The sequence below is a fragment of the Urocitellus parryii genome, chromosome 8 (assembly GCF_045843805.1).
Source record: "Urocitellus parryii isolate mUroPar1 chromosome 8, mUroPar1.hap1, whole genome shotgun sequence".
NCBI lineage: Eukaryota > Metazoa > Chordata > Mammalia > Rodentia > Sciuridae > Urocitellus > Urocitellus parryii.
Window position 1 is genome coordinate 104,129,442 of NC_135538.1, and position 26,341 is coordinate 104,155,782.

The 26,341-nt window shown below is 34.2% G+C and overlaps 1 protein-coding gene across 2 annotated transcripts in view; it reads right to left on the reverse strand.

Moving 5' to 3' along the window:
* Positions 1-26,341, reverse strand: part of Cd2ap (CD2 associated protein) — a 103,418-nt gene that overhangs the window by 43,397 nt on the left and 33,680 nt on the right. For both annotated transcript variants that reach the window (XM_026394463.2, XM_026394462.2), the window contains exons 3-5: positions 13,739-13,892; positions 6,987-7,087; positions 6,060-6,180 (exon numbers count right to left, since the gene is read on the reverse strand). In XM_026394463.2, the coding sequence (XP_026250248.1) occupies positions 6,060-6,180; positions 6,987-7,087; positions 13,739-13,892 (376 nt within the window). The remainder of the gene's footprint in view (positions 1-6,059; positions 6,181-6,986; positions 7,088-13,738; positions 13,893-26,341) is intronic.

The following is a 26,341-nucleotide window of genomic DNA, read 5'->3' on the forward strand; positions in this document are numbered from 1 at the left end:
AGTTTAGTCCGAATGATGCTTGGCATTTTTCCAGAGGGAATGGTTGAAAGGTGACCCTGCTGGAGAATAGGGCCAATCAGGGATTAGGGTAGATCCTGCTGGGAATAGGGCGGCTGCCTCAGGCACCTGCTACTTTTGAGTTCTCTCAGGGTTCCAAAGGAAATGGCGAATGGAGCCCAGTGGAGGGAGTGTGTTCCTAGGAAGTGTGTGTAGAGTGCTGGTGAGAATTCGGGAATAAAGAGTTGCTGTTTGAACCTACAAGGCTTTGTGGCGGCTCAGTTATTTGTGCCCAGCCAGACTGCGGCATTTAAGTACTTTTTTCAAAGATAATAATATACGAATGGCCAGCAGGCATGTAAAAACATACTCAAACACTAATCATTACAGAAATGCAAAAAAAAATCACAATTAAGTATCATTTTACACCAATATACTAGAATGGGTAATACAGAAGAAAAAAAAAAGTATTGGCAGGCAAGGAGAACCTTATGTACTGTAAGTGGGTCTACATACACGATACAACTTGTATGAATAACAGCATGGTGTTCCACTGATAGACCCAACCTTTCTTAAAATTGGGCATCTTGCCATAAAACCATGAAAAGATAATTTCGGCTTTACTATAAATTACTGCAAATTCTGAACCTACTTGGAATGCCTGCCCGTGCCCTGAACTCACCCAGGTCCGGCTTTCCCTGACCAGATAACAACCCTTTCCTAAACCTTAGTGACGCCTCATAAATTCTGGCCTTCCCTGGCTGGACAATGACCCTCTCTGAGTCTCTAAGATCTCCATAAATTCTGATGCCGGGGCCAGCAAAAATGTAAACTTGTGTTATGCTCCTCAGAGTGTTGTTATCTGTAACCCCCCCTTTGTGTAACTTTTGGGCTATAAAACTGGGCCACAAAGAAGCCTCAGGGCTGTCTTGTTCCCGCCGTTTTGGGAGGGAGAGGCAGCCCGGCCGGTCGAAATAATAAGCTTGCTTTAATTTGATTTTAATTGGAGTCAGTGGTCTTTTCTTGCGTCCTGGTCTAACACCACAAACTACCAAATAATCCAATAATCCCACTTTTAGGTATATTCCACTTGAAAGCAGGGTCTCAAAGGACTTCTGCACACCCATGTTCATTCAGCATTATTCATAACTGCCAAGAGGAGGAAGCAACTCAAATACCACTGAAAGATGAGTGAATATATTTAAATGTAACACGGATATACAACAGAATATTGTTCAACCTTTTAAAAACAGGAAATCTTGTCAAATACTCCGACATGGATTATCTGAAAAATATCAGACTACATGAAATAAAAAGACAAAAACTGTATTATTTCCTTGTATGACAAATCTGAAGTAATCAATTTCATAGAAACAGAAAGTAGAATGATGATTAATAAGGTCCAGGACAGGGAAAAATGGTGAGTTACCTTTCCTTGATGTATAAATTTACAGTTTTGTAAAATGAAAATTTCTAGATCTGTTGCAAACAATGTGAATATACCTAACATTGCTAGAACTGACACTTAAAAACTGTTAAGATGACAAATTTTTGTTGTTTATCACGATTAGAAATGGTTTGGGGGACTGATTGCACAGAGGATAATAAGAGAAATAAAGAAAAGAACAATTAGAAGAGGGAAAAAACAAGATTTTGGAAAATAACCTCTAAGCTTAAATAGCTGGAGTGAGCACTATTGATTAGATTTCTAATGTTTCCTGGGATATTTCTAAGATGAAAAAAAAAATCTGCAAATTAAGCAAAATAAACTGACAGTTTTTAGATCTGCCCCACAAATTCCCTATGCCTATTTAGGGTAAATTAAATCATTTTACCCTATTATCTAAGTTTATTTAGTTGCTATTAGTCTTATCCACCAGAAATGTAGAGCTTAAACCTCTGGATCACAGAGAGATTTGTCCCTTCACAAAACCAGCATAGAACTTAGATTGCAAAAGGCTTAAGAAATATTCACGTGATTAAAATGTCCTCCACTTCTTTCTTAGGTTATATGTGCTATTCTAAAAAACACAGTATTTAAAACTATTCAAACTAATTTACATGTTAACTTTATTACTTATTCATTATTACTACAATTAACTCCTTTCCTGAAAAGCAGGTATTATTTATAATTTAATGGCAATTTTTTTCTCAAGATCTCATTCATTATTCCTCTTTTGGGGGGGGGCAGGGGGTACCAGGAATTGAACCAAGGGGTTTTTAACCCCTGGGGCACATCTCCAGCTCTTTTTTGTATTTTATTTAGAGGCACAGTGTCACTGAGTTGCTTAGAGCCTCACTAAGTTACTGAGGCTGGCTTTGAACTCGAAGTCATCCTGCCTCAGCCTCCCAGGCCATTGGGATTACAGGCATGAGCCACCACGCCCATTATTCCTAACTCTTTATTATTATAATATCTATTATTTACTGTCTATTTCCTAGAACAAATCAACAGTATTTTATGAAAGTACTAAGTAACATTTTTTCTTTGTCATTTTCTAAAATGCTAAGAGGTCTCTTCTAAATATTTTAGAAAATGAATTGTTTTAGTCAACTTTTCCACTGCTATGACTAAAAGACTTGACAAGAAAAATTTTAGAGGAGAAGTTTATGTGGGAGCTTACAGTTTCAGAGGTCTCAGTCCATAGAAAACCAGCTCCATTACTTGGGACTTGAGGTAAGGCTGAACATCATGGAAGAAAACTGTAGTGGAGGAAAGGAGCTCAAGATATCACATTAGGAAACAGAGAGTGACTATACTTACCAGATATAAAATATGTACCCCAAAGGCACACTCCTGTGCCCATCTCCTCTAGCCACACCCTACCTGCCTTCAGTTATCAGTTAATCCCCATCAGGAATTAATTCACTGACTGGAATAAGGCTCTCATAATCTTATCATTTCACCTCTGAAATGTCCTTGTGTTGTCTCATGTATGATCTTTTAGGGAACATAATATCTAATCAATAACATTAATTCATGTTGGTTTTTTTGTACACATCAAATAACAGAAAAATTAAAATATTGCCTTTTAAACATTTATCCTTTCAAGCCTAATATATGACAGCTTTAAGCCAAAAAGTAAACAGACATAGGCAATATAATTGTGACTTGCAAAGTATTGATAACTAAAACTCATAAGAAAAACTAAATTCCTTTAAAAGTAAAGCAAACTCAATTACTCATTTCACACATCTATAGAGAAATCAGAACATAATATATGCTATTAAATTGTTTATTTAACAGAGATAGAGAGGTAGAAGTCTGTGTGTGTAGGCATTCCCCAGCTTAGTCCACTAAGATGGCCTCAAAGTAACATCACTCCAAGTAGAAATGAGCACACCACCTCCTAGATCTTGTCCTGGATCTTCCTCTCTAAAAGAAACCAAGGTTGCCTTGATAAATCATTGATTCAAGGATTGGAAAAGTAAAGTTCAAACTTAGTATGGAAGATCCCGTATTGCAAAGTAAGGACATCTTCAAAAAATAATTGAGAAATGTCAAAAGGACATAGCAATGCAAACTAAAATGACTACAATAACACCAACAACAAAAAAGAGCAGATCCATCATTGCCTAGAGACAAGGAGAGAAAAAGACAGACTGCAAAGAAGCAGGGGGATATTTTGGAGGTGACAGAATGTTCTGTATATTTATTTTGTGGGGTGGTGCTTTCTATGCATGTACACATCTCACATCTGTCAAACTCATCAACCTGTATATTTTAAAGGGACAAACATATTCTATGTAAATTATACCTCCAAGAAAGTTAAAAGGTCACAATGGCCATATATGAGGGATGTCAAAATAAATATTGCTGGCTAGGCACAGTGGCATATACCTATCTATAATTCCAGCAACTTTGGAGACTAAAACAGGAGAGTAACAAATTCAAGACCAGCCTCAGGAACTAAGCAACTTAGTAAGACCCTGTCTCAAAATAAAAAACTTTAAAGGGGGCCTGGGAATATAGGTCAGTGGTACAATCCCCTATATAAAAAATAAATACTAGTTATAGATTGATGGTGAGTGAATAAATGGAACTCACTAAATAGTCCACAGTGATAAATAAGTAAGCTGAAGACAAAGAAAAGTAACTCTAGAGAATAAAATCAAAGGGATGACAGAGTCATAACCATGAGAATAATAACTGATTCAGGCAAAATTTATTTATAATGCTGTAACTTTGGATAAAAGTCTAATGAGAAACAGTGTTGTATAGATTCAAAGTGTTTTCCTACAAAACACTTAAATATATGGAGAAAAACAGTAAACTTATTTATACTGGCAGCACTGTTTTAACTAAATTCACAATTAAATTTTAATAAAATTTAACACCATCAATTATAAAAGTCAGACATCACTGTCTTCCAATATAATGTCAAGAAACATAACTCTGTAGTTCTGCCAATAAAATACTATCTAAATCTAATGATGCATTAGAAGAAAATCCCAAGTAGGAGTCATTCTACAAAATAAATTGCCTTAACTCTAAAATCTGTCAAGAAAAACAGAAAAAAACTAAGAAATTAGTCTAGTTAAAGAAACATGAAAAATAAACTGTGTGGTACTGTTCAACAATCAGGGAGAAAAAACATCAATAAAACCATGCTGAAATACTGGCTCAGTGGTACACATCTGTAATACCAACTATTCTGGTGGCTGAGGGAAGAGGTTTACAAGTTTGAGGTCAGGCTTGGCAACTGAGAGAGAACCTGTCTCAAAATAAAAAGAACTGGGTGTAGTTCAGAGCTAGAGCACTTGCCTAGCATGTGTGAGGCCTTGAGTTCAATCCCCATCACTGCCAAAAAAAACAAAAACAAAAAAAGATCTAAAATGGCTGAACACAAACAGAACACATTAATTTATTAATTTTTGAAGTAATCTTAACCATTAATTGTAGATCCCTTTTATCAATTATGTTTAATGCTATCATCTATTAAATGTAAACTTATGATTTGGGTTTCTTTTCTCTAAAATTTATTCCCTTGCCACTGAGATTTATAAATCCATTTTCTATAAAAACAACCCTATAAAATTTTCTTACTTAATCTCAAAATGTTTGCTCATCTACTTATAAAACATTGAAAGTTGTCCTGACAAAAGAAAGTATTATGTTTGGAAAGTATCTTGTCAATCCACACAATAACTCTTTCAGGAAAAAACTGTTACTTCTGTCTTGCAAACAAAGACATTTCAATTAAGCAAAGATAACTAAGAAATAGGTGCCATCATGGAAGCCCAAAAACTTAGTAGATCTATACAGAGATTTATAATACTAGTGTATTGATGCGATACAATGTAAAGTGTCAGGTGCATTACATAAGTCTAAGCAATCTTACCATATCATCTCATTGTTTTTAATATGTACTTTTTATACCTTGGTATTACACTGGCTCTGAAAAGAATCAGTGATCCTGACAACCTTAAGGCTGTAGCCTACCCCTTACTATCTATGAATCTATGTAATCATAAAATTGCCACATAACACTAGTTAGTACAACCATAAATCCCTGATAATTCTCACTACATGAACTTTCCACATCAAGAAAAAGATCTACATATTCCTGAATTACCACTTTTATAGATCACAAAATTTAAATCTAGCTTGGAGTAAAATTTTCTCAATCTGTGTGCATCCATCTCTAAATGACAAAAATTTAAAAAATAATAATAAAATGACAATTGACTGCACAAGAAAAACAAAATCTATCTTGTGAATATGGAAAACAATGAAAGTAAGATTTTTTAATTTCCAAATTACCTCAAGTATTACACAGGCCATTTCCAAACTCAGCAGTTTAAAAGTTTACATAAATAAATCTTAAGTAGAAAGAACAGATAACATAAATAGCATTTTTCATTAGTATAACAAAGGCATGAAGTAGAGATCAAAGACGAAATTAAATATTAAAATTATTTGATGTAAGCTATTTAGTTCACCTTTATTCTCATTAAAAGCAGATTACCTACATCTAACTCAGAGTTCAAAAATTAGTCAGAATACAGATGAAAAATTACAAAATAAATAATTCATTCAATTTTTTTAAAAAAGAGTCTACCTGAATCCTCTTGAGTTTCATGAGTTTCACCATCATCTGTCACTTCAAATTCTTTCACAAAGTTTGAGGGAAACAGTCCCAACTTATTGTTCAGGGTTCCACTCCACCAACCTTCTTCTACCTGAAAGAGTCCACAACTTAAAAATGATAAAAATTTCTTTTAAGTAAAAACCTTTTTAGCCTATGAAAACCTAAGCTACGAAACACAAGAACAAAGTTAATGAAACAAAATACAGCCTTTAAGATAAAAGGGGGAAAATATATTAAATCTAAATGGATATATGGAACTAATATTGTCCTTTAAAATATTTACAATGCAAATATGTAATCAATCACAACCTATGAAGTAAATTATTTTTTATGAAAATATCAGATAATCAAGTATTATGTATCAATAGCAATAAGTACATAGGTCTCTTTTAGAATGTCATTCTTTTAAAAATTACTGGGCCTTGGTGTATAATTATGACATACATTATTTAAGATATTTAGAAAAATTTTAACTTAGAAAAAGTTTGATTACTAACAAAAAAAATACTAACCCTATACTTGAACAATGATTCTTAACCATAAAGTATGATAATCACTTACTTTTAAATATTCATAATCACCCTACTAAACACCCCCTCCAAACTGAAATCTTTATAAATCAAATTCTTTAGAAAAATATTTACACTCAGTAGTTAACAAGGTTACTCAATTTCCACAAAACCATTTAATAAAATATTTCATATACATTATTGTTGTTGTTGTTGTTGTTTTGGAGACAGGGTCTCATTAAGTTACTGAGGCTGGCTTTGAACCTGTGATTCTCTTGCCTCAACCCCCCCAAGTTGCTAGGATTATAGGCATGTACCACCATGCCAGGTTCATAATTGTTTTAAATGTTTAGATTCTGCTAAGGGTGCTAACATATGTTATACTTACTTCTTCATTAATATCAATAATATCTCCCACTTTCAGCTCCAGTTCATCCTCATTTTGTGGAATGTACTCAAAAAGAACTTTACACTGCCTTTTCTTGGTCTCTACAGGAAGTAACAATAAAAAATTAGTTTAAGAAAGATGAGTTCTAAAAACAGTATCTTTGTTTAAATGTTTATCATCAGAGGACCTATAAGGATGAATCAGACAGAATATATGAGTATTCTAAGAAGCTAACCAAAAACAGCCCTAGTTGACATTTTTAACTCTGCCCCCATGACATAATGTATTCATTCCCAAATAGATTCAACTATATATAAGGTACAAAGTTGCCATCAATGGTGTTAATTTATATTATCTGATCCCACTAATTACACAAAAGCAAAACATCCATTATCTAATTTTAAGACAACAAAAACAAACAATGACATTTTGACCCAAAAATTTTATCATAAGTCCTCCAGGCCAGTGATTTTCAAACTACTTCCTGATCAAAGCCTAATAATATTTAAAATATGCTACTTTGAAGAGTGTCTTCAGTAAAAAGAGGCAAAATGTACAAACCTAGAATGTTTTAGCTTTTTCAATATCTCTTATTTTCTGACAAATAAAAATTAAACACATAAGTGAAGACAAAAATAATTCTACAAGTTTCATTTATTCAAAACATGATCATTTATAATGTTCCAGACTTATATGCTTCTTTCAAGCTCCAAGAATTGAAAACTCAGACTCACTCTCATCTTTAAAGGTGAATTGTGGCGCTGGGGTTTGGCTAAGTGGTACAGTGGTTGCCTAGCATACATGAGGCACTGGGTTCGATCCTCAGCACCACATAAATATAAAATAAAGATTTTGTATCCACTTAAAACTTAAGAATAATTTTTTAAAAAAGTGAATCGTTAAGCAGGTATGGGTAGACAACCAGGTGTAACTGATTAAGTGATTATTCTTGCTATCCAAAATATGTTCCTCAGATCAGCAATAGTTATTACCTACTCCAGAGCCGTATGTTATGGACTGAATTGTGTCTCCCTTAAAATTTATATATTGATGTCCTAGCTCCCAACGTGCATTTGGTGAACACGGTCTTTTGAGAGGTAATTAAGGTTAAGATAAGCCATACAGATGGAGCCCTAATTGGGAAGGACTGGTATCAGAAAGGACTTGTATTCTTTTAAAAGAAGAACAGACATCAGCCCACCCCTCAGCAGAAAGGGACTCATGTGAAAAAACAGTAAGAAGGTGACCTCTACACGCCAGGTGGAGAGACAATCACCAAAAACCAACCCCAGGGGTACTCTGATCTTAAGACTTTCAAATCTTCAAAAATGTTACAAAATTTCTACTATTCAAGTCAGCTAGTTTGTGGTATTTTGTTATGGCAACCCTAGAAGAATAAATTCAAATAAGTACTTTAACTGAGTCACTTAGTCTTCCACTCAGTGATCCAGTTATCCTGACTGTTTCAACACAGATCTGAAATGTCCTCTCTAAAAGCTCATGTAATGAAGGTAATGCAGCAATGTCCAGAGTTGAGGCTTTAAAGGAAATGATTAGATCATGATGCTCTAATCTCATTACTGGGCTAATCCATTTAATAGATTCATTTAGTGGATTAATCCATTTAATGGATAATAATATCAATGGTGCATGATTGGAGGAATTAGGTCACTAAAATCATGTCCTTGAAACTTAATTTTGTTCCATGTTCCTTTTTTTTTTTTTTCTCTTTGGAGGATGCCATAAACTGAGCAGCTTTCCTCTATCATGCCTTGATGCTATGCCTCATCTCAGGCCCAGAGCTCTGAACCCAGGAGCCAAAAGAAATCTTTACTCCTCTAAGTTGTTCTTGTTTGGTCTTTTGGTCACAGAAACAAGAAAGCTGACCAACATGCTCATCCTTAATTTCTGGAAAATGGCATATCATATTCCTTCTAATATTTAAATACTTTTCTTGCCAAGAACCAATTATTTTCATCCATAAACCTCACTCTGTCTTCATCTTCAGTTCTCAGCTATGAAACACTAACCTCCACCCATCTTTATGAATTATGTACTCTTCTTTGCACTTCTGTAGTTTCATGTACTTTATCCTATTGGATTCTGCAACCTACCTGTGATTGAAAATTCACCTTTTTTCTTTTCAGGCTATCACACTGAACTTATTTCTTTTGAGTATCCTCCTCTACTCTAGAGGCTAAATAAGAGTAATGGGCATTGTTAGTAATGGACATCTCCTAACAATATAACTATTACAAAATACCTAAGAACAGTGAAATAAAGGGTAGAAATTTTTTCTCACAATTCTAGAGGCTCAGAAGTCCAAAATCAAAGTGCCAGAAAGTTTCATGTCTGATGAGGGCCCTCTTGTTACACAATCCTCAACTTTGCAAAAAATGGAAAGGCAATAAAAGGACCAAAACTACTTCCCTCTGGACCTTTTATAAAGCATTAATTAATTCATGAAGGCAGACCCCTTATGAATTAATCATTTTCCAAAAGGCCCACCTCTTAAAATCACAACAATAGAAATTAAGTTTCAACCTGAATTTTGGAGGGGACTATCATTCAACCCAGAGTAGTATCCAATAAATCTTTTTGAATGAATTAATCAACAAGCACCTAACCATATGGTATCAGTGCCAATTAATAATATTCCAAGTGTTAGGGGCTGGGGTTGTAGCTCAGCAGTAGAGTGCTCGCCTCGCACATGCAGGGTCCTGGGTTCGATCCTCAGCACCACATAAAAATAAGTAAGTGAAATAAAGGTATTGTGTCCAACTACAACTAAAAATAAATAAATAAATAAATAAATAAATAATATTCCAAGTGACTACATTCCATCAGCAATCTATCACCCACAATTCTGACAATATTTATCTTAACAATTTAAATATACACTTAAAGACCTCAACAATTAGTGATGTACTTGCAAATGGTAAAATATTTAGTGCAAACAACAAATATTCCTGGGCTGGGGATGTGGCTCAAGCGGTAATGTGCTCGCCTGGCATGTGGGGGGCACTGGGTTCGATCCTCAGCACCACATAAAAATAAAATAAAGATGTTATGTCCACCGAAAACTGAAAAAGAAATATTAAAAAATTCTCTCTCTCTCTCTCTTCTCTCTCTTTAAAAAAAAAAAAATTCCAAAAACTAAAGGAATGAACAGGTCTGACCTGGAGAAAATATGGAAGAGTCTAAAGCAGAGAAATCACAAGTTGGAAACTAGCCTGGGCAAATTAGTGAGACCCAGTCTCAAAAAAAGAAGCGAGGTGGGAGGGGTAGGAGTGGCTGGGATGTATTTCAAATGATAGAGCGCTTGTCCAGCAAGCACAAGGCACTGGATTCAATTCACAGTACTACAAACATAGAGAGCGAGAGGGGTGGGGCTGTGACCCTACAACAGAATATCATTGGTTTGAAAATCAGAAGATAAAGTTGACATAATATTTTTAATTCACCTAAATTCTTTAGAATCAGTTTCCTAACCCATTTAAAGACAGAAAGGGAGAGAGGGTACGAGAACAAGAGAGATGAACTGGATAACCATTAGAGTTATTTCATTCTCTTACATTCTATAGATCTATGAAATTATTTATCAAGAAGGAAAAAAAAAAGTCTAACCAAACCCCCACCTCAAAAGAAACATTACATACAATCAACCGTATGTAAAACAGACATGACAATCAACTAGAATGAATTGAGTCTCTAAATAATTAAAACTCCACAAGTTTTTCCTTCTTCCTAAAAAAATTAACCCCAGGAGTGTCAATTAACTTGGAACCTAGTCATATTTTAAACAAGACTTGTATTTTTCCTTCCATACTAGGTATGAGTTTTAGATTAGCTTATAGAATAATTTGCAAAGGAATTTTTCATTTTTCAAAGAAAACATGTCACAATGAATAGTAAACACCTACATAGCTCCTATTATTACTATTAAATGTGAGCGGTTTAAAGTTTTTTTCACATAATTTCATATTTGCATTATGGGTTCACTCTTGAGTTGCCAGCATACTGAATTCAACCATTGATTTAATTGGCAGATAATTAAAGGAATTTTGGATTTTTCAGATTATAAATTGCACAGTGTCTACCCATATATATTGATCAATTATTAATTTTAAAATGGATCAGAACCTGTGATAAACACAAAAGGGGAAAAAAACAAATACAAAAGCAAATTGTCAAAAAAGATGAATGAACTTAAGTCAAATTTTTAAAATAACCATTTTCTTATCATAAAAACATCCATACAGCTTTTCAGAGCTACAAAGAAATTAATGGTAAAAGAATTTTTTTATATATGTATTTTTTTTTAAGACACAGAGAGGAGAGAGAGAGAGAGAGAGAGAGAGAGAGAGAGAGAGAGAGAGAGAGAGAGAATTTTTAATATTTATTCATTTTTTTTAGTTCTCGGCGGACACAACATCTTTGTTGGTATGTGGTGCTGAGGATCGAACCCGGGCCGCACGTATGCCAGGCGAGCGAGCTACCGCTTGAGCCACACCCCCAGCCCGGTAAAAGAATTTTTAAATCAATATTTTATAAGTAAAGCTATTAATATTAACTAAAATGAGGTTAAAGGAGGTACAGCAAAGGTAGAAACATTTCATGTCCTTATAGTATGTATCAGCACTATTTAAAGTCTTTCATAAAACATCTCCCATACAACAACACATAAAAACTTTTCATTACTTAACCAATAAAAAAAAAAAAAAACTCAGAAGTTAAATAATCTGTCAAACACCATAGGGCTAAAATGAGGCAAAACTAAAATACTCACTTCTGATATCCCCACTTCTAAACCATTTCTATTTCTACTACAGCATGTAGCAAACAATGGATCACTGCATGTTACATGTTAAATTCTAATCTAAAATTCTAATAGTTCTTTAAAGCATAAAACAATAATTACAAACATTCCAAGCACTTATAATAATTACTTAACATGTTAATATTAAAATTCTATGAGATAATTATTACCACCATCCCTATGTTATAGTAACTTGAAGTTTGCCCCTAACAGACTTTAAGTTCTGAATCATGATCCATACCCACCTTATTTGGCAGATTTAACTGCCTAGAACAACACTACTTCTCATGGTAATATACCCACATATATTTAGGCATTCATACTATGTACTGAATAGTACATAGTAATCAAAAAGTTTCAGAAAACACTTTTTAAAATTCTTATAATACTTTTTTAAAAAGTTTTTTGTCATTTTTGAAAAACAAAACCAAATGTGTGTGGGTTTGGGGTTGTAGCTCAGTGTTAACAGCGCTTGCCTAGCACATGTGAGGCACTGGGTTTAATTCTCAGCACCACATGTATAAAAATAAATTTTAAAAAGGTTCATCAATAACTAAAAATAAATAAATAAAAACCAAGTGTGTGAAACTTCACTCTGAAGGATGTTTACTTTCTTTATTCTTTCTCTATAAAAACAAAAAATCCTTAATTTTCAAACAGATGGCATCAATAATGGTTATGTATTTCAGGCCTAAATATTAATAATTCTAAAACATATCTAAATATTAATAACTCAAATAATTAAGTCTTCAACTATGAAACTACATCTCACTGAAGAAAACTGTTTTTAATCTTTCCATCAAATGCTAAAATAAAAAGCATATCCCACAATGAAGCTAAGACTGAATGCTAAAACTTCAGAGACAGGAGCAAAAGGACTTCTGACTCACTTTTTTGGTTCAATTCGGCCCTCGAAGATATACCTTCAGGTTTTATTCCAGCATTTAAACTCACTTAATCAGTCAAAGCTTTTTAATAGATTTCCTTCTCCAGTAAGCAAAGAAAATTATCAAACATTAGGAAACAGTGATTCAGCCACTTATCATATGGCTGAATCCTTAAGAATTCTCTTTTTTTTTTTAAAGACGTTTATTTATTTGTTTTTTTATTTTTATTTTTTATTTTTTTTTTAGGTTTAAGTGGACACGTTATCTTTATTTTACATTTATGTGGGGCTGAGGATCGAACCCAGTGCCTCATGCATGCTAGGCGAGCACTCTACCACTGAGCCACAAACCCAGCCCCAAGAATTCGCTTCTTTTGGAATAAAAATTTTAAAATACTTAGACCATAAAAGTTTAAAGCCGCTCAAGAGGGGCTGAGGATGTGGCTCAAGCGGTAGCGCCCTCGCCTGGCATGCGTGCAGCCGGGGTTCGATCCTCAGCACCACATACAAAGATGTTGTGGCCGCCGAAAACTAAAAAATAAATATTAAAATTCTTTCTCTCTCTCTAAATAAATAAATAAATAAAGCCGCTCAAGAAGATACTACATATTTTACTTAATTTAGACACTTAGAATCTTAGAAAATCTTTATTATCATTATCAGCATCCAGAAGAAAAAACTTTGCCAGGTATGGTTGCAGCAGACATGTAATCGCAGAGACTCAGAAGGTGAAGCAGGAGGATCACAAGTTCAAAGTCAGACTTGGTAATGAGACTCTTAGCAACTTAGCATCTCAGCAACTTAGGGAGACCCTGTCTCAAAATAAACAATAAAAAAAGACTAGGGATGTAGCTCAGTGGTAAAGTACACGTGGGTTCCATCTTCAATACCAAGAAAAAAAAAAAAGGGACAAAAATCCATGATAATAAGTTAAAAGTTACTCTAGTTGGCTGCAGAAGGTTAAACCAATTTTTCTGAATTTATCAACGGTTATGAAATATCCTCCTCTTTTGATGTAATTAATCAAGAAAGGAATTATTTACATACTCTTCTTGATGTTTTTGGTTTGTGGATGTGGCTGAATTCCTCCGGCTGGAAGTCCATAGGTACTTATTCGTTGCACAAGACTTGCTACATTTCCATGCCTTTCCCGTTTGATGGGTAAATTGTCATCCTTGGAATCTGTGTCTCGTTTAATTTCCTACAAAAGGGGATATCCATAAAAAGGAAATTAAGACACATTTTATTTAAACTCACAAAAGAAAAATAGCAAAACATATCTATAACGACCACTACATAAATGAAGATGTCAATAGTTTTCAACCCTTTGCTCTGCTCAGGTACGATTAAACCTATTAAAAAAAAAAACTATAAAATAGACTCATTGTGAATTGTCTTATCAAAATTAGAGATACCAGTAAAGGAAAAGGAAGCTAAAAAACTCTACCCACCACCACCCTCATCCTAAAACAGAAAGAAATCTTGAAATATATCAATAATAAGACAAACAAAAACTCTAAGTCAGGGATGAGCAATCTTTTTCTATAAAACACCTGTGATTTGCAGGTCATATAATCTCTGGGAATAATTAATTTTGTATGTATTACTACAAATGCGGTAAATGAACACAGAAATATTCCAGTAAAACTAAATGTATGCACATAAATTAATTTTCATATACTCTTTACATTTCATATACATTTTAATTTTTTCCAATCAATTATAAAATTCTTAGCATTCTTATATCATGGGCCTTATAAAAACAGATGGTACGAAGATTTTTGTCTTGTGGGATTTACTTTAATGGCTCCTGTTTAAAGTCACAAGTACAATATAGATATGTGAACCGTCATGGAAAGCAATATGAAAATTTACTGGAAGACATGAAAGAAAACAAAAAAGAAAAAAAAAGAAGTTATGCTATGTTCAGTGACTAAAAGCTCAGTATCTTAAAAGACATCAATTCTCCCCTAAAATTGATAAAACTATGCAAAGCAACTCGAATAAATAATCAAATATTTAACAATTTAATAAACTGGCTCTAAATTTAAACACAAAAACAAAAGGCCAATAATAAACAAAATACCGGAAAGAATTAGAGAATCCTTTTTAACCAAAATACAAAACAAAGCTATGATACAATAAATTAGACAGTGTGGTAGAGGCATAAAGCAGACATACTATTACAAATGATGGTTAAGACAAATCAGGATTACTTCACAGAGAAGCTGACATCTCTACTGAGACAGAAAGAATAAGTGAGAACAAGGTATAGGGCAGCGGGCAGAGGGCAGAGGAAAGGAAGAGTATCCTAACAGGAAAGAACAGTGTACAAGCAGCTGAACAAGGGGAGGGGAGGGGGAGGGGAAGGGGAGGGGAGGGGAAGGGGAGGGGAGGGGAGGGGAAGGGGAAGGGGAAGGGGAAGGGGAGGGGAGGGGAGGGGGAGGGGGGAGGGGGAGGGGAAGGGGAGGAGGAGGGGGGAGGGGGAGGGGGAGGGGAAGGGAGGGGGAGAGGGAGGGGAGGGGAAGAGGAGGGGAAGGGGAGGGGAAGGGAGGGGGAGAGGGAGGGGAGGGGAAGAGGAGGGGAAGGGGAGGGGAAGGGGAAGGGGAGGGGAGGGGGAGGGGAAGGGGAAGGGGAAGGGGAAGGGGAAGGGGAGGGGAAGAGGAGGGGAAGGGGAGGGGAAGGGGAAGGGGAGGGGAGGGGGAGGGGGAGGGGAAGGGGAAGGGGAAGGGGAGGGGGAGGGGAAGGGGAAGGGGAAGGGGAAGGGGAGGGGGAGGGGGGGGAGGGGAGGGGGAGGGGAAGGGGGAGGGGAGGGGGAGGGGAGGGGGAGGGGAGGGGAGGGAAGGGAAAGGTGGCAAGAGTTCAGGGAGGTACACATGCTATAATAAATTAAGCATGTAAAAGTTAAGAATACTAAAGCCAGAAGAAGACAGATAAAGACTCTCATGGTAGGGAACTGGAACTATAAAAATGATGGAATACTGTCACAGAATTTTAAAAGGAAAAAAAAAAGATTATTCTATGCAGCATGAAAGAATAAGTTACACGGGGACAACTCTAAAAGCAACTATACCAGGTGATAGCTGAATATGAAGCAAATTATGACAGTGACAGAGAAATTTGAAAGATTCATGTTTGGATTTTAAAAGTTCCCCAGAGAGTTCATGTTAGGCAATACATCAAGGTTCAGAAGTGAAAAGTGTGTATTACCAGAGTTGTGTTATGGTTTAGATATTAAGTATCCCCTGAAAAGCTCTTGTGTTAGGCAATGCAGGAATGTTCAGTGATAAAATTATTAAGATTATGAGCACTGTAACATCATCAGTGTATTAATCCATTTGATAGATCAATAATTTGAATGAATTACCAGGTGATAACTGCAAGCAGGCAAGGCATGGATGGAGGAAGAAGGTCATTAGGGTGTGGCCTTGGCTCCTATCTTATCCCTGGTTCCTCTTGCTCTCTGCTTCCTGCTCCCTTTCTTCTTCTTACCCCCACCACCCACCACCCCCAGCTTTGCATTGCCATTTGCTGAGCAGCTTCCCTCTGCCATGAACTTCTTCTGTGATGTTCTGCCTCACCTCAGACCCTGAGAAATGGAATCAACTGACCATGGATTGATACCTCTGATGCCAAGAACCTGAATAAACTTTTCCTCCTCCATATTGTTCTTATGAGGTTTTGTCACAGACAAAAAGCTGAGTAACGTGATTCAGAACATATTCAAGAGGCATAATCTTCAAAATGAATCAGATGTAAACTATGGAAAAATAGTAAAAAAGATGATACCCCAGTGCCTGACTTGGGCAACTGCTCAAATATGTCACCATTCACTAAGAAAAAGTGTATCAAGAAAATGAGAAAAGGGGCTGGGGATGTGGCTCAAGTGGTAGCACGCTCGCCTGGCATGCGTGCGGCCCGGGTTCGATCCTCAGCACCACATACAAAACAAAGATGTTGTATCCACCGATAACTAAAAAATAAATATTAAAATTCTCTTTCTCTCTGTCTCCTCTCTCACTCTCTCTTTAAAATAAAAAAAAAAAGAAAATGAGAAAAATAAGCCACAAACTGAGAGAAAACACTTTAAAAAAAAATCTGATAAAGAACTGTTATCCAAAATATACAAACAACTCAACAACAAATTCCTGATTAAAAAATGCATACAAGATGCAAACCAATGGCTCTATAAAAAGACATAAAAAACTATGAAAGACATAAATAAATAAATAAATAAATAAGCATATGAAAAGACGCTAAACATCATATGCCTTTTGCAAACTGCAAACAAAACAATGAGATGCCAATACACACCTATAAGAATGGCCAAAATCCAATATACTGACGACATCAAATGACAGCAAGGATAGGAAGTAACAGAAACTTTCATTCACTGCTGGGAAATCAAAATGTATAGTTGCTTTGGAAGATAGTTGACAGTTTCTCATCTAATAAACATACTCTTAACTATGCAATACAGCAACTGCATTCTTCATTATTTACCCAAATGAATTGAAAACAGGTCTACACTAAGGATGTTTTTAGCAACTTTGTTCATAACTGCCAAAATTTGGAAATAAACAAGATGTTCTTGAGTAGTGAATGAATAAACAAAACAGTGGTACAGGGCTGGGGATGTGGCTCATGCGGTAGTGCGCTCGCCTGGCATGCGTGCGGCCCGGGTTCGATCCTCAGCACCACATACCAACAAAGATGTTGTGTCCGCCAAGAACTAAAAAATAAATATTAAAAATTCTCTCTCTCTCTCTCTCCCCCCTCTCTCACTCTCTCTTTAAAAAAAAAAAAAAACAGTGGTACATACAGACAATAGAACATTAATCAGAGATATAAAGAAATGAGCTACCCAGACATGAAAAGACTTGGACAAACCCTAAACACATACTACTATGTGAAAGAAGCTATTCTGAGAAGACCATATTCTGTAAAATTCCAACTATCTGATGTTCTAAAAAGTGTAGTCAATGGCTGCCACTGGAGGGAAACAGAAATGAATGAGTAGGAACAGGGGATTTTATGAGCAATGAAAACTATTCTGTATGACTCTACAATGGTAGATACATATCATTATACTATAATATAACAAGAAGAATGAACCCCCACTATGGACTTCAGGTGATAATAATGAGTCAGTGTAGCTTTACTGTATGTTAAAAAAAAAAAAAAAAAAGCAATAATTAGGGAGGCCCACGTATGTGTGGAGTTAGGGAACATATAAGAATTCTTTGTTGAGTTCTTCTGTAACCTAAAACTACCCTAAAACATAGAGGCTATTAAAAAGAAGGAAAGGAATACAAAAAGAAAGTAGAACAAATGTGAAAGAAGAAAACAAGAAATTTTAAACCAAAACACTTAATTTTTGCTTTAATTTTGTTTCTATCAGAACATACTATTATGGGCAGTAAACCTCATAGACACATATCTACACATAAGCACATGAAGAATCCCTGTTCTATTTCTATTTCCTGTGATATTTCCTCCTTGATTATCTATTTCAGTCAACACACACACAAACACACACACACATACACCCAATGGAGTCAAGCTTTACTTCTGTCTCTAAGAGACTTTGTCTCCAAACTTCTGACCCCTTTTGTGGTTAAAAATTCAACAGATACATCACTAAATGTGAGTTCGAGGATAAAAGAGATTTTGTTTTATTATATTTCCAGTGCTTAGAATAAAGTCTCTAATAAGCACTGAAAGAGTTAATAAATGAACCACTATTTACAAATTGTAAAATCAGAAAGCAATGGAACAGTTGTATAACACTGACTCAAAAATGGACCCAACCAAATACAGAATTCTTTATATAAAGGAACCATTTGAAATCAGTAAAGACAAATTCTTTATTAAATGATATTGGGAGCACTACCTAGATATATGGAAAAAACTAAGCTGGATCTCTTATACCAAAGTAAATTCCAACTAGTCCAAAGACAGAGTTATACAAAAATAACATAACAGTACTAAGAGAAAATATGAGTGACCATTTCTTCATACCTTAGGAGCAAAAAAATTGATGTTATGACTTCACAAGCATGACAGAAAACAAGAAACAGGAAAGAAAATTTTGACAGCTCTAACTAGAAAGTAAAAAAAAGTTTGCTATAAAACTATGTCATGTTATAAATGATGCATAACATTTCTGTCAAGGACAGACTACCTATTATGGTAGTCTTCATAAGATCACTATAAGATTATGGCTTCCATATAACAGAGCTAAAAAATCTCTGTTGCCTAGTGACACTGCAGTTAACGTGATATCACAACACATTTCTCATGTGTTTGTGGTGACAAACCAAATGCACTCCCAATCCTATAAAAGTATAGCACATAAAATTATATACAGTATACATATATACACTATACAGTATACATTATATATAGTACATAATTAAGTATAGTACATATACTCAATAATGATGATAAATGGTTACATTAGTAAATTGATTATGCATTTAACATACTATATTTTATCATACTTTTATCATTAGTTTTTAATCAATATTTTTGTGTACCCCTACTGACAAAAAAAATTTGTTGTAAAACTATGTCATGTTACACAAGAAACAACCTCATCTCATCAAAACAGTGTCACCTAATAGCATCATTTTTTCTCATGCTTAATTATTAAATGTTAATTATGTTATTTTGTTTGTCATGGCCCTAGGAATAACATATACCATATAGCCTAATATGTTATAAGCTATACTATCAAGGTTCATATGAGTAAAACTTTTATGATATTTTCACAACAACAAAATAACCAAAAGACAAATGTTTTAGAATGTCACCATCATTAAGTGACATAATGGTGAATCAAACATTTGGATGGCAAAGATAAACAGTAAAGAAGCTGGAAAAAAATCACAATATAAAAGTATCAACGGGTTTATTATTTCAAGAAATTCTCCATAAAATTAATAAATTATCTTTTTATGAGCAAACTCCATGAACAGATAATTCCAAAAGGAAATGGAAATAAATAAATGAAGACTGAGAATATAATAAAAATTTTTATGGTATTTATCTTTACAAAATTAAAAACTTTAAAAGTAATGTCAGACCTGCTTAAAGGCAAAACTAATCAAAAACTGTAATGTGTATGGAATAATAAATCTATTTCCAGGGATTGATCCTATAAAAATAAACTGACAAGTACCTTAAGATGAATATTATATGTATATATGGATTGAGTTTGAGAACATATTGTTTATAATAAACTAAGAGCTTGAAGAGCTATTAATAGGAAACTACTTTAAAAAAACTAATGATACAATCATCCCTTGATATCTATGGAGGATTAGTTCTAGAACCAGCATGCCCCCTCCCAGCACACAGAAATCTGCAGATGCTCAAGTCCCTTACATAAAATGATACATTTGCCCATAACCTACACACATCTTCCTATGTACTTTAAATGAGTGCTACATTATTTATAATACCTAAAACAATATGACATGGAAGTAGTTGTATTTTATTGCTTAGGGAATAAAGACAAAAGAAAAAAGTTTGTACATGTTCATGTTTGCCCTCTGGTCTCTCAGACTGAATAAATTTAGTATAGTTCTTTGTATACCTATCTCAACCCTGTACTTTGCTTGTCCATGGGAAGTAAGGACAGAATACCAACAGCCTATGAGCAGCAAAAACCGGCACATTTCTTCAATGAATGTAGTACAGTTTCACACATTTCTCCATTATCTAGCTTGTAGGGTTTCTAATGATTTTGACTTTATATTGCTCAGAACTGTTTGATGCTTATAAATAATGCATATTACTTTCTAATCAGAAAAAGAGTTCTTTTAGTTAACAGTTAAATGGATAGCGAATTGCAAAAAATAACTAAGTACAAACCATAGAAGATACACACAGTATTCCACAAGGTACACTGATACATTCTGATTAGTAGTGTACTCAAGAAAAAGTACTCTGATTTGCGAGTAACACACAATTGGGCACAGTGGCACTCGCCTGTAATTCCAGCTAGATGGGAGGCTGGTGCAGGAAGATCCTCCTGGTGCAGGAGGATCCCAAGTTCAAAACCTGTGAAGGTTTTGAAAAAAAAAGGGCTTTATGACAGTTTAAAGTGTTCAGTTAACATGTGAGGACTTGTGTTCAATCCCCAGTATCAGAAAAACAAAACAAAACAAAGTAAGACAAAACAAAAAAAGCAAGTCATATATCACATGTGTTAACTTCAAGGTTTTCAGACTGCACTAAGTATTTTCCAAACTAAAAAAAAACCATACAATCTACATAAAGACTGGTAATTAGAACCTCAACATTCCAAAAAGTGCTCATTTTGGCTTCTACTATATGTCTCATAAGCTACCTACATTTTTAAAAATAATATAAAGTTGACAGATGCCTATAATCCCACCTTCTCAGGAAGCTACGGCAGGAGGATTAAGTTCAAGACCAGCCTGAATAACACTGAGAGACCTTGTCTCAAAACAAAGTATTTTTTTAAAGGGAGCTGGGGTTTTGCTCAATGATAAAGCACCCAAGCACCTCTGGGTTCAATCCCCAGTACAGCAAAAAAGGAAGAAAATTTTTTTAAAATTTTAATTAATAAAGTCACATCTCTAACAGCTATAGGTGCTTTGCAGTACAGGAGACGAAGCACTTGGCTTGGTGTTCAAATTCTTTTCCTTTAGAAAAGTAACTCTACTTTGAACAAACAAGACAAAGTATAGTTTCTGAAGACAGATAACCTAGGTACAAATCTTGGTTCTATTCTGTTCACTAGCTATATAAGCTTAGATATCTGTGTTATCTTTAATAAAAATTTACCATGTGAATATATTAATTCTTTGCTCAAGATCTAGAACCATTCTAGGAACCCTCAATATTTCCAGAGACAACCATATCCATGAATACTAGACATAATAATTCTTCTGAAGACAAAAGACACAAGACAAGGGGGGAAGCAAATTAATAATATAATGAACACTGAATAGAAAAAACAGATTTACAGCCTTGCAAATATATAATGCCAATTAAGATGCTATCATATGCACCGAGTGACCTCAGACTTTAAGCAAAATCATAAACAGGGCAAGGTTTGTGTTGGGGTCCATCACCTCCTCTTCCAGAACGCCTCCTCCCCAATATCATTCTTTACACTGCTAGATATATATATATATATATATATATATATATATATATATATATATATATATATATACACACACACATTCTTACCAACCTACATTGCTCCCCAGTTTATGGACATGCAGTATCCCCAGACTCTCTGGCCATCATCTTCAACAATAATTTTACTAAGTGCTAGAGTAGTAAAGACTTCCACTGTGCTTCCTCTGTCCTTTTATCTAAACAGCCAATACATAAAATACATTCTACCAATAAAGTATTTTTTTGCTACTAACTTTACTTTCTTTCTGAACTTTAAAAATGGTTCCAGAAATTCCAATTTAAAAAAAAAAAAAAAAGTATCTTCTCTTAGAAAGCAATCATGTATGGACAAAACAAATTCTGAAAAACACTGAATCTCATTCTCCAAAACCTCCTGCAAAACATGTAATGTCAACACAAAAGTGGCCAAGAAAATATATGATAAAGATAATCTCTATGCAGTATTATGTTGGGCTGGAGATATAGATTAGTTGGTAAAGTGCTTGCCTAGCATGCATAGGCCCTGGGTTCAATCCTCAGCCCCATCAAAAAGAAAAAAAAAAAAACGTATTATGTTGACTAGTAGGAAGTAGCATCCTGGAGGTGAATGAGAAATATAAGCAAATTGGTAGGGAGGTACAATACAGCTATTCTTCATCTATTAAGGTAATCAAATATATTTAACTTTGATTGTACTAACCAAAAACAGATAAAAAGATAGTCAACAAAACTCACATTATAATATATCTACATAATAATTTGGTTATCTGATCATGGCTAATACATTATCTTGATTTGAAAACAGAAAGAAATTAACTTGTATTCCACAGAATCCCCCAAAAAACTAAAAATTAGATGAAAAGACAAGAACTTCTTTTTATTTCTCAAATGAAAGAGGTTATTTAATCACCACATTTCTAACAGAGTAATAGCTCTGCTTAAGCTAATAAAAATCTAAAAATATACTTACATTTAACTTAACAGTTTGCATTTCCAGAAATGTTATATGAACTAGTACCTCCTACTTTACAGAAGCATAATTAGAAGAGATGAAAAATGATATTAAATAAGAAAAATTTAATAAGAAATAAGAAAAAATTGTAGGATTAAAGGTTTATTTGGGGGCTGGGGATGTGGCTCAAGTGGTAAAACGCTCACCTGTCATGCACAGGGCGCTGGGTTCAATCCTCAGCACCATATAAAAATAAAGATGTTGTGTCCACCGAAAACTAAAAAATAAATATTAAAAAAAAATTTTTTCTCTCTCTCTTAAAAAAATGGTTTTTTGGTGCATGCCTACTGTTTTAGTTTGACTGAATTAACTTTAGGCATACATTTTTAAAAACTAGTCTAGAAATGACTGATTTAGGATTCTAGCTTAACAAAATGGTCTGCCCCATCCCTAAAGTTATTATTACCATTTGTTGTTGTTTTGACATGTAAGTGATTATACATATTAAGGAATGATCCAAAAGTTGATTTTCCTACTATGATTAAACAGTATAGTCACACACGGAGGGGGGGGGGGATCCTTTAAGTCCAAAATAAAATGAACAGAAAAAGATGTTCCTTAACATAAGTATCTTCATATTATATGTATTGATTTCTTGCATATAAATCAGCAAGGAAAACAATGGAAAATGTAATAGGGAAGGGCTATTTTGAAAGTTTCTAAACTTCTCTACGCTTTTTACTGCATAATTGTTGTCTCTACACTTTGGACAAAGGGACTCCCTATTTAAACTGCCCCTCCTCCTTTTGGAAAAGCAAAAGTAGGGAAAGAGGGAGGAGAAAGTTATATAAATTCATTGTCAATGGCATCCTACTCCTTCGCTTTTTCTATCTCAAGAATGTTAATGAGAGCCAAATGAAATATAGAGGGAAAAACACATAAAGAACTCTTCTACCCATGTTCTTTCAGGCATATTTCACTGATTGCAATGGTTTGAAAATACTCCATTATTTTACACTAGTCACGTTTTTCATACTAGCTAATTTTAAAAAATGTTATTCACAATTTCAGTCCTAGGATAAAGAGGTTTTACTAAGAACTTCAGGGAATGAAGGTGAGAGTGTTTACAATTTCTTCTGACTGAAAAGACATCAAGACTGCAATAGATCCTCTCTTAAAGATGCTACTCTCCTTGAGATTATACATAACGGTGAAAAGTGGGCAATTAGTGCTGGTCCAAAAAGCAAGAGCAGGAGATATCTCAGAAGCCCAGCTTCTAAAACTCAAGCTTTCCTGATGGAACCTAGTTAAATTATTATACAATAGTAACCAATTTAAAATAACTGAGCAGAAACAAAATTTACTAACTTTTTAAGGGAAAAAGTTTGAATTTAACTTTCTAAATTAAATCCCAATCAAACATTATCATGACTTATATACATAAATGTGTTGAATTTCTATTTAATGTGTGGAAAAATAGTATGTAAAGGAGAGGAAGGGTACAAATAATTGATTTTAAAAGATTTTCTAGAGAAAACAGTCTTTAAAGCTAGCTATCAAATTTCATTTCACTTTTTTGTGGTACTGGGGACTGAAATAAAGTTCACTTTACCACAGAGCTATATACCCAGTCCATTTTTTTGCTTTTTAATTCTGAGACAGGGTTTTATTAAGTTGCTTCAGCTGTCCTTGAATTTGCAATCCTCCTGCCTCAAATTCCAACCAAGGTCACTGGGATTACAATGTACCACCATGCATAGGGATCTATGCAAATTCCTAATGAGGAAGGAGGCTAGTAGAGGGTCTTGAAGAAGCAATGCACTTCTTGGGAAAATTTTATGCTTACTTAAATTTTGGTTCAACGTGTATTAATTGTGTGATCTTACCAAATCTAAATCTTTATACATTTTCTCAAGCATTACCTGTATAAATTATTTCTCTAATTCACTGAACACAGTTCATTTTGGATTTAGAATATCATCTAAAATAACTTAAGTCATGAAACAAATTATTTTTAGTCAGTGATTAAAATTAATGCTTTAACTGATTTTTCATAAATAACTATATACAACTTTGGCAGTCCATCTATCAATTTTATTTTTTGCTTTTTTAATAAATGTTTGTTTCCTACTTAAGTAACATGTTCTGCATGAATGGCAATCAAGCATCTTTTAAAACAAGAACTGTATATACTATACTTAAAGTATACAACATGTTTTGATATATATATGCATAGTGAAATGATTACTTTAGTCAAGCTAATTGATATCTGCTTTTTATAATTTCCAGTTAGTAAGTATACTACGTTATCTTCCATTTAATACTCTGATATCTGCAGAGTTTTTACTCTATTAATCTGTCACCAATTAATAAAAGTAAAATAAATGCCAAATGTTCTCTAATTAAACTGCTATGAAGCTACTTTCCTGAATTGTTCTATTAAAGTCACTCATCTTTTAACACTTAAAAATATAATTAATGTGTATTCAAAAGAACTATTTTCATAAAATAAAAAAATTTAAATATAAAAGTCATATATTAATTTCCAACCAAGCAAAAAAAAAATCATATATTGCCGGGCACAGTGGCATATGCCTGTAATCCCTGGTACCAAAAAAAAAAAAAATCCACAAATACTCTCTTAATATTCTTTAAGTATATAATGACTCTGTTAGGGCTGCCATTGGTTGTGGCTCAGTGGCAGAGCACTTGCCTCGCACATGTGTGACACTGGGTTCAATCCTCAGCACCACATAAAATAAATAAACAAAATAAAGTTATTGTGTCCATGTATAACTAAAATTATTTTTAAAAAAATATTGTTAACCTTCTCTTTTAGTATCTTATTTCACTGACATTTTTCTGCTTTCTCTATATATTTTTATGCTTCAATAATTGTAAATGTAACTACTAAATGCACCTCCTAAAGTATTGTTCCTCCCCAACCTCCTTAAAATATTGTTCCTCCTCAACCTCCTTACATGACTATGTACTCCTTTCTATGAAACTCATCAGTTAACAGAATCCACAAACATTTATTAAATGCCTCCAACCAGCCAATTGCTCGGTTAGGTTATATTAAACCTTCTATGTTGCCAGGCATGGTGGCACCTGCCTGTAATCCTAGCAACTCAAGTGGCAGGAGGCCAGCCTCAGCAACTTAGTAAGACCCTGTCTCAAAATAGAAAAATAAAAGGAGATGAGATTCTCTAGGTTCATTCCCTAGTACAAAAAAAGAAAAAAGATTTCCTCTTATGAAAAACTAGAGATGTACTTTACCCTATTCCTTCCACTAAGTATAGTTAAAAACTCTAGACATTAAAAATAATTAAAATTAAAAATATAAAACTTAAAAATATAAATATATGAAAAGACTCTGAAATGTAGAGTATAGGAAGTAGAATAGCCAAGAAAACCAGGTTCCAGAATTTGAGGAACAATACAGAAGTGAATTTACTGATTTTATACAATACAGAAGTGAATTTACTGATTTTACAGTTTGCCTATATCCGCAGACCAGGTATGAAAGAAGTTAGCAA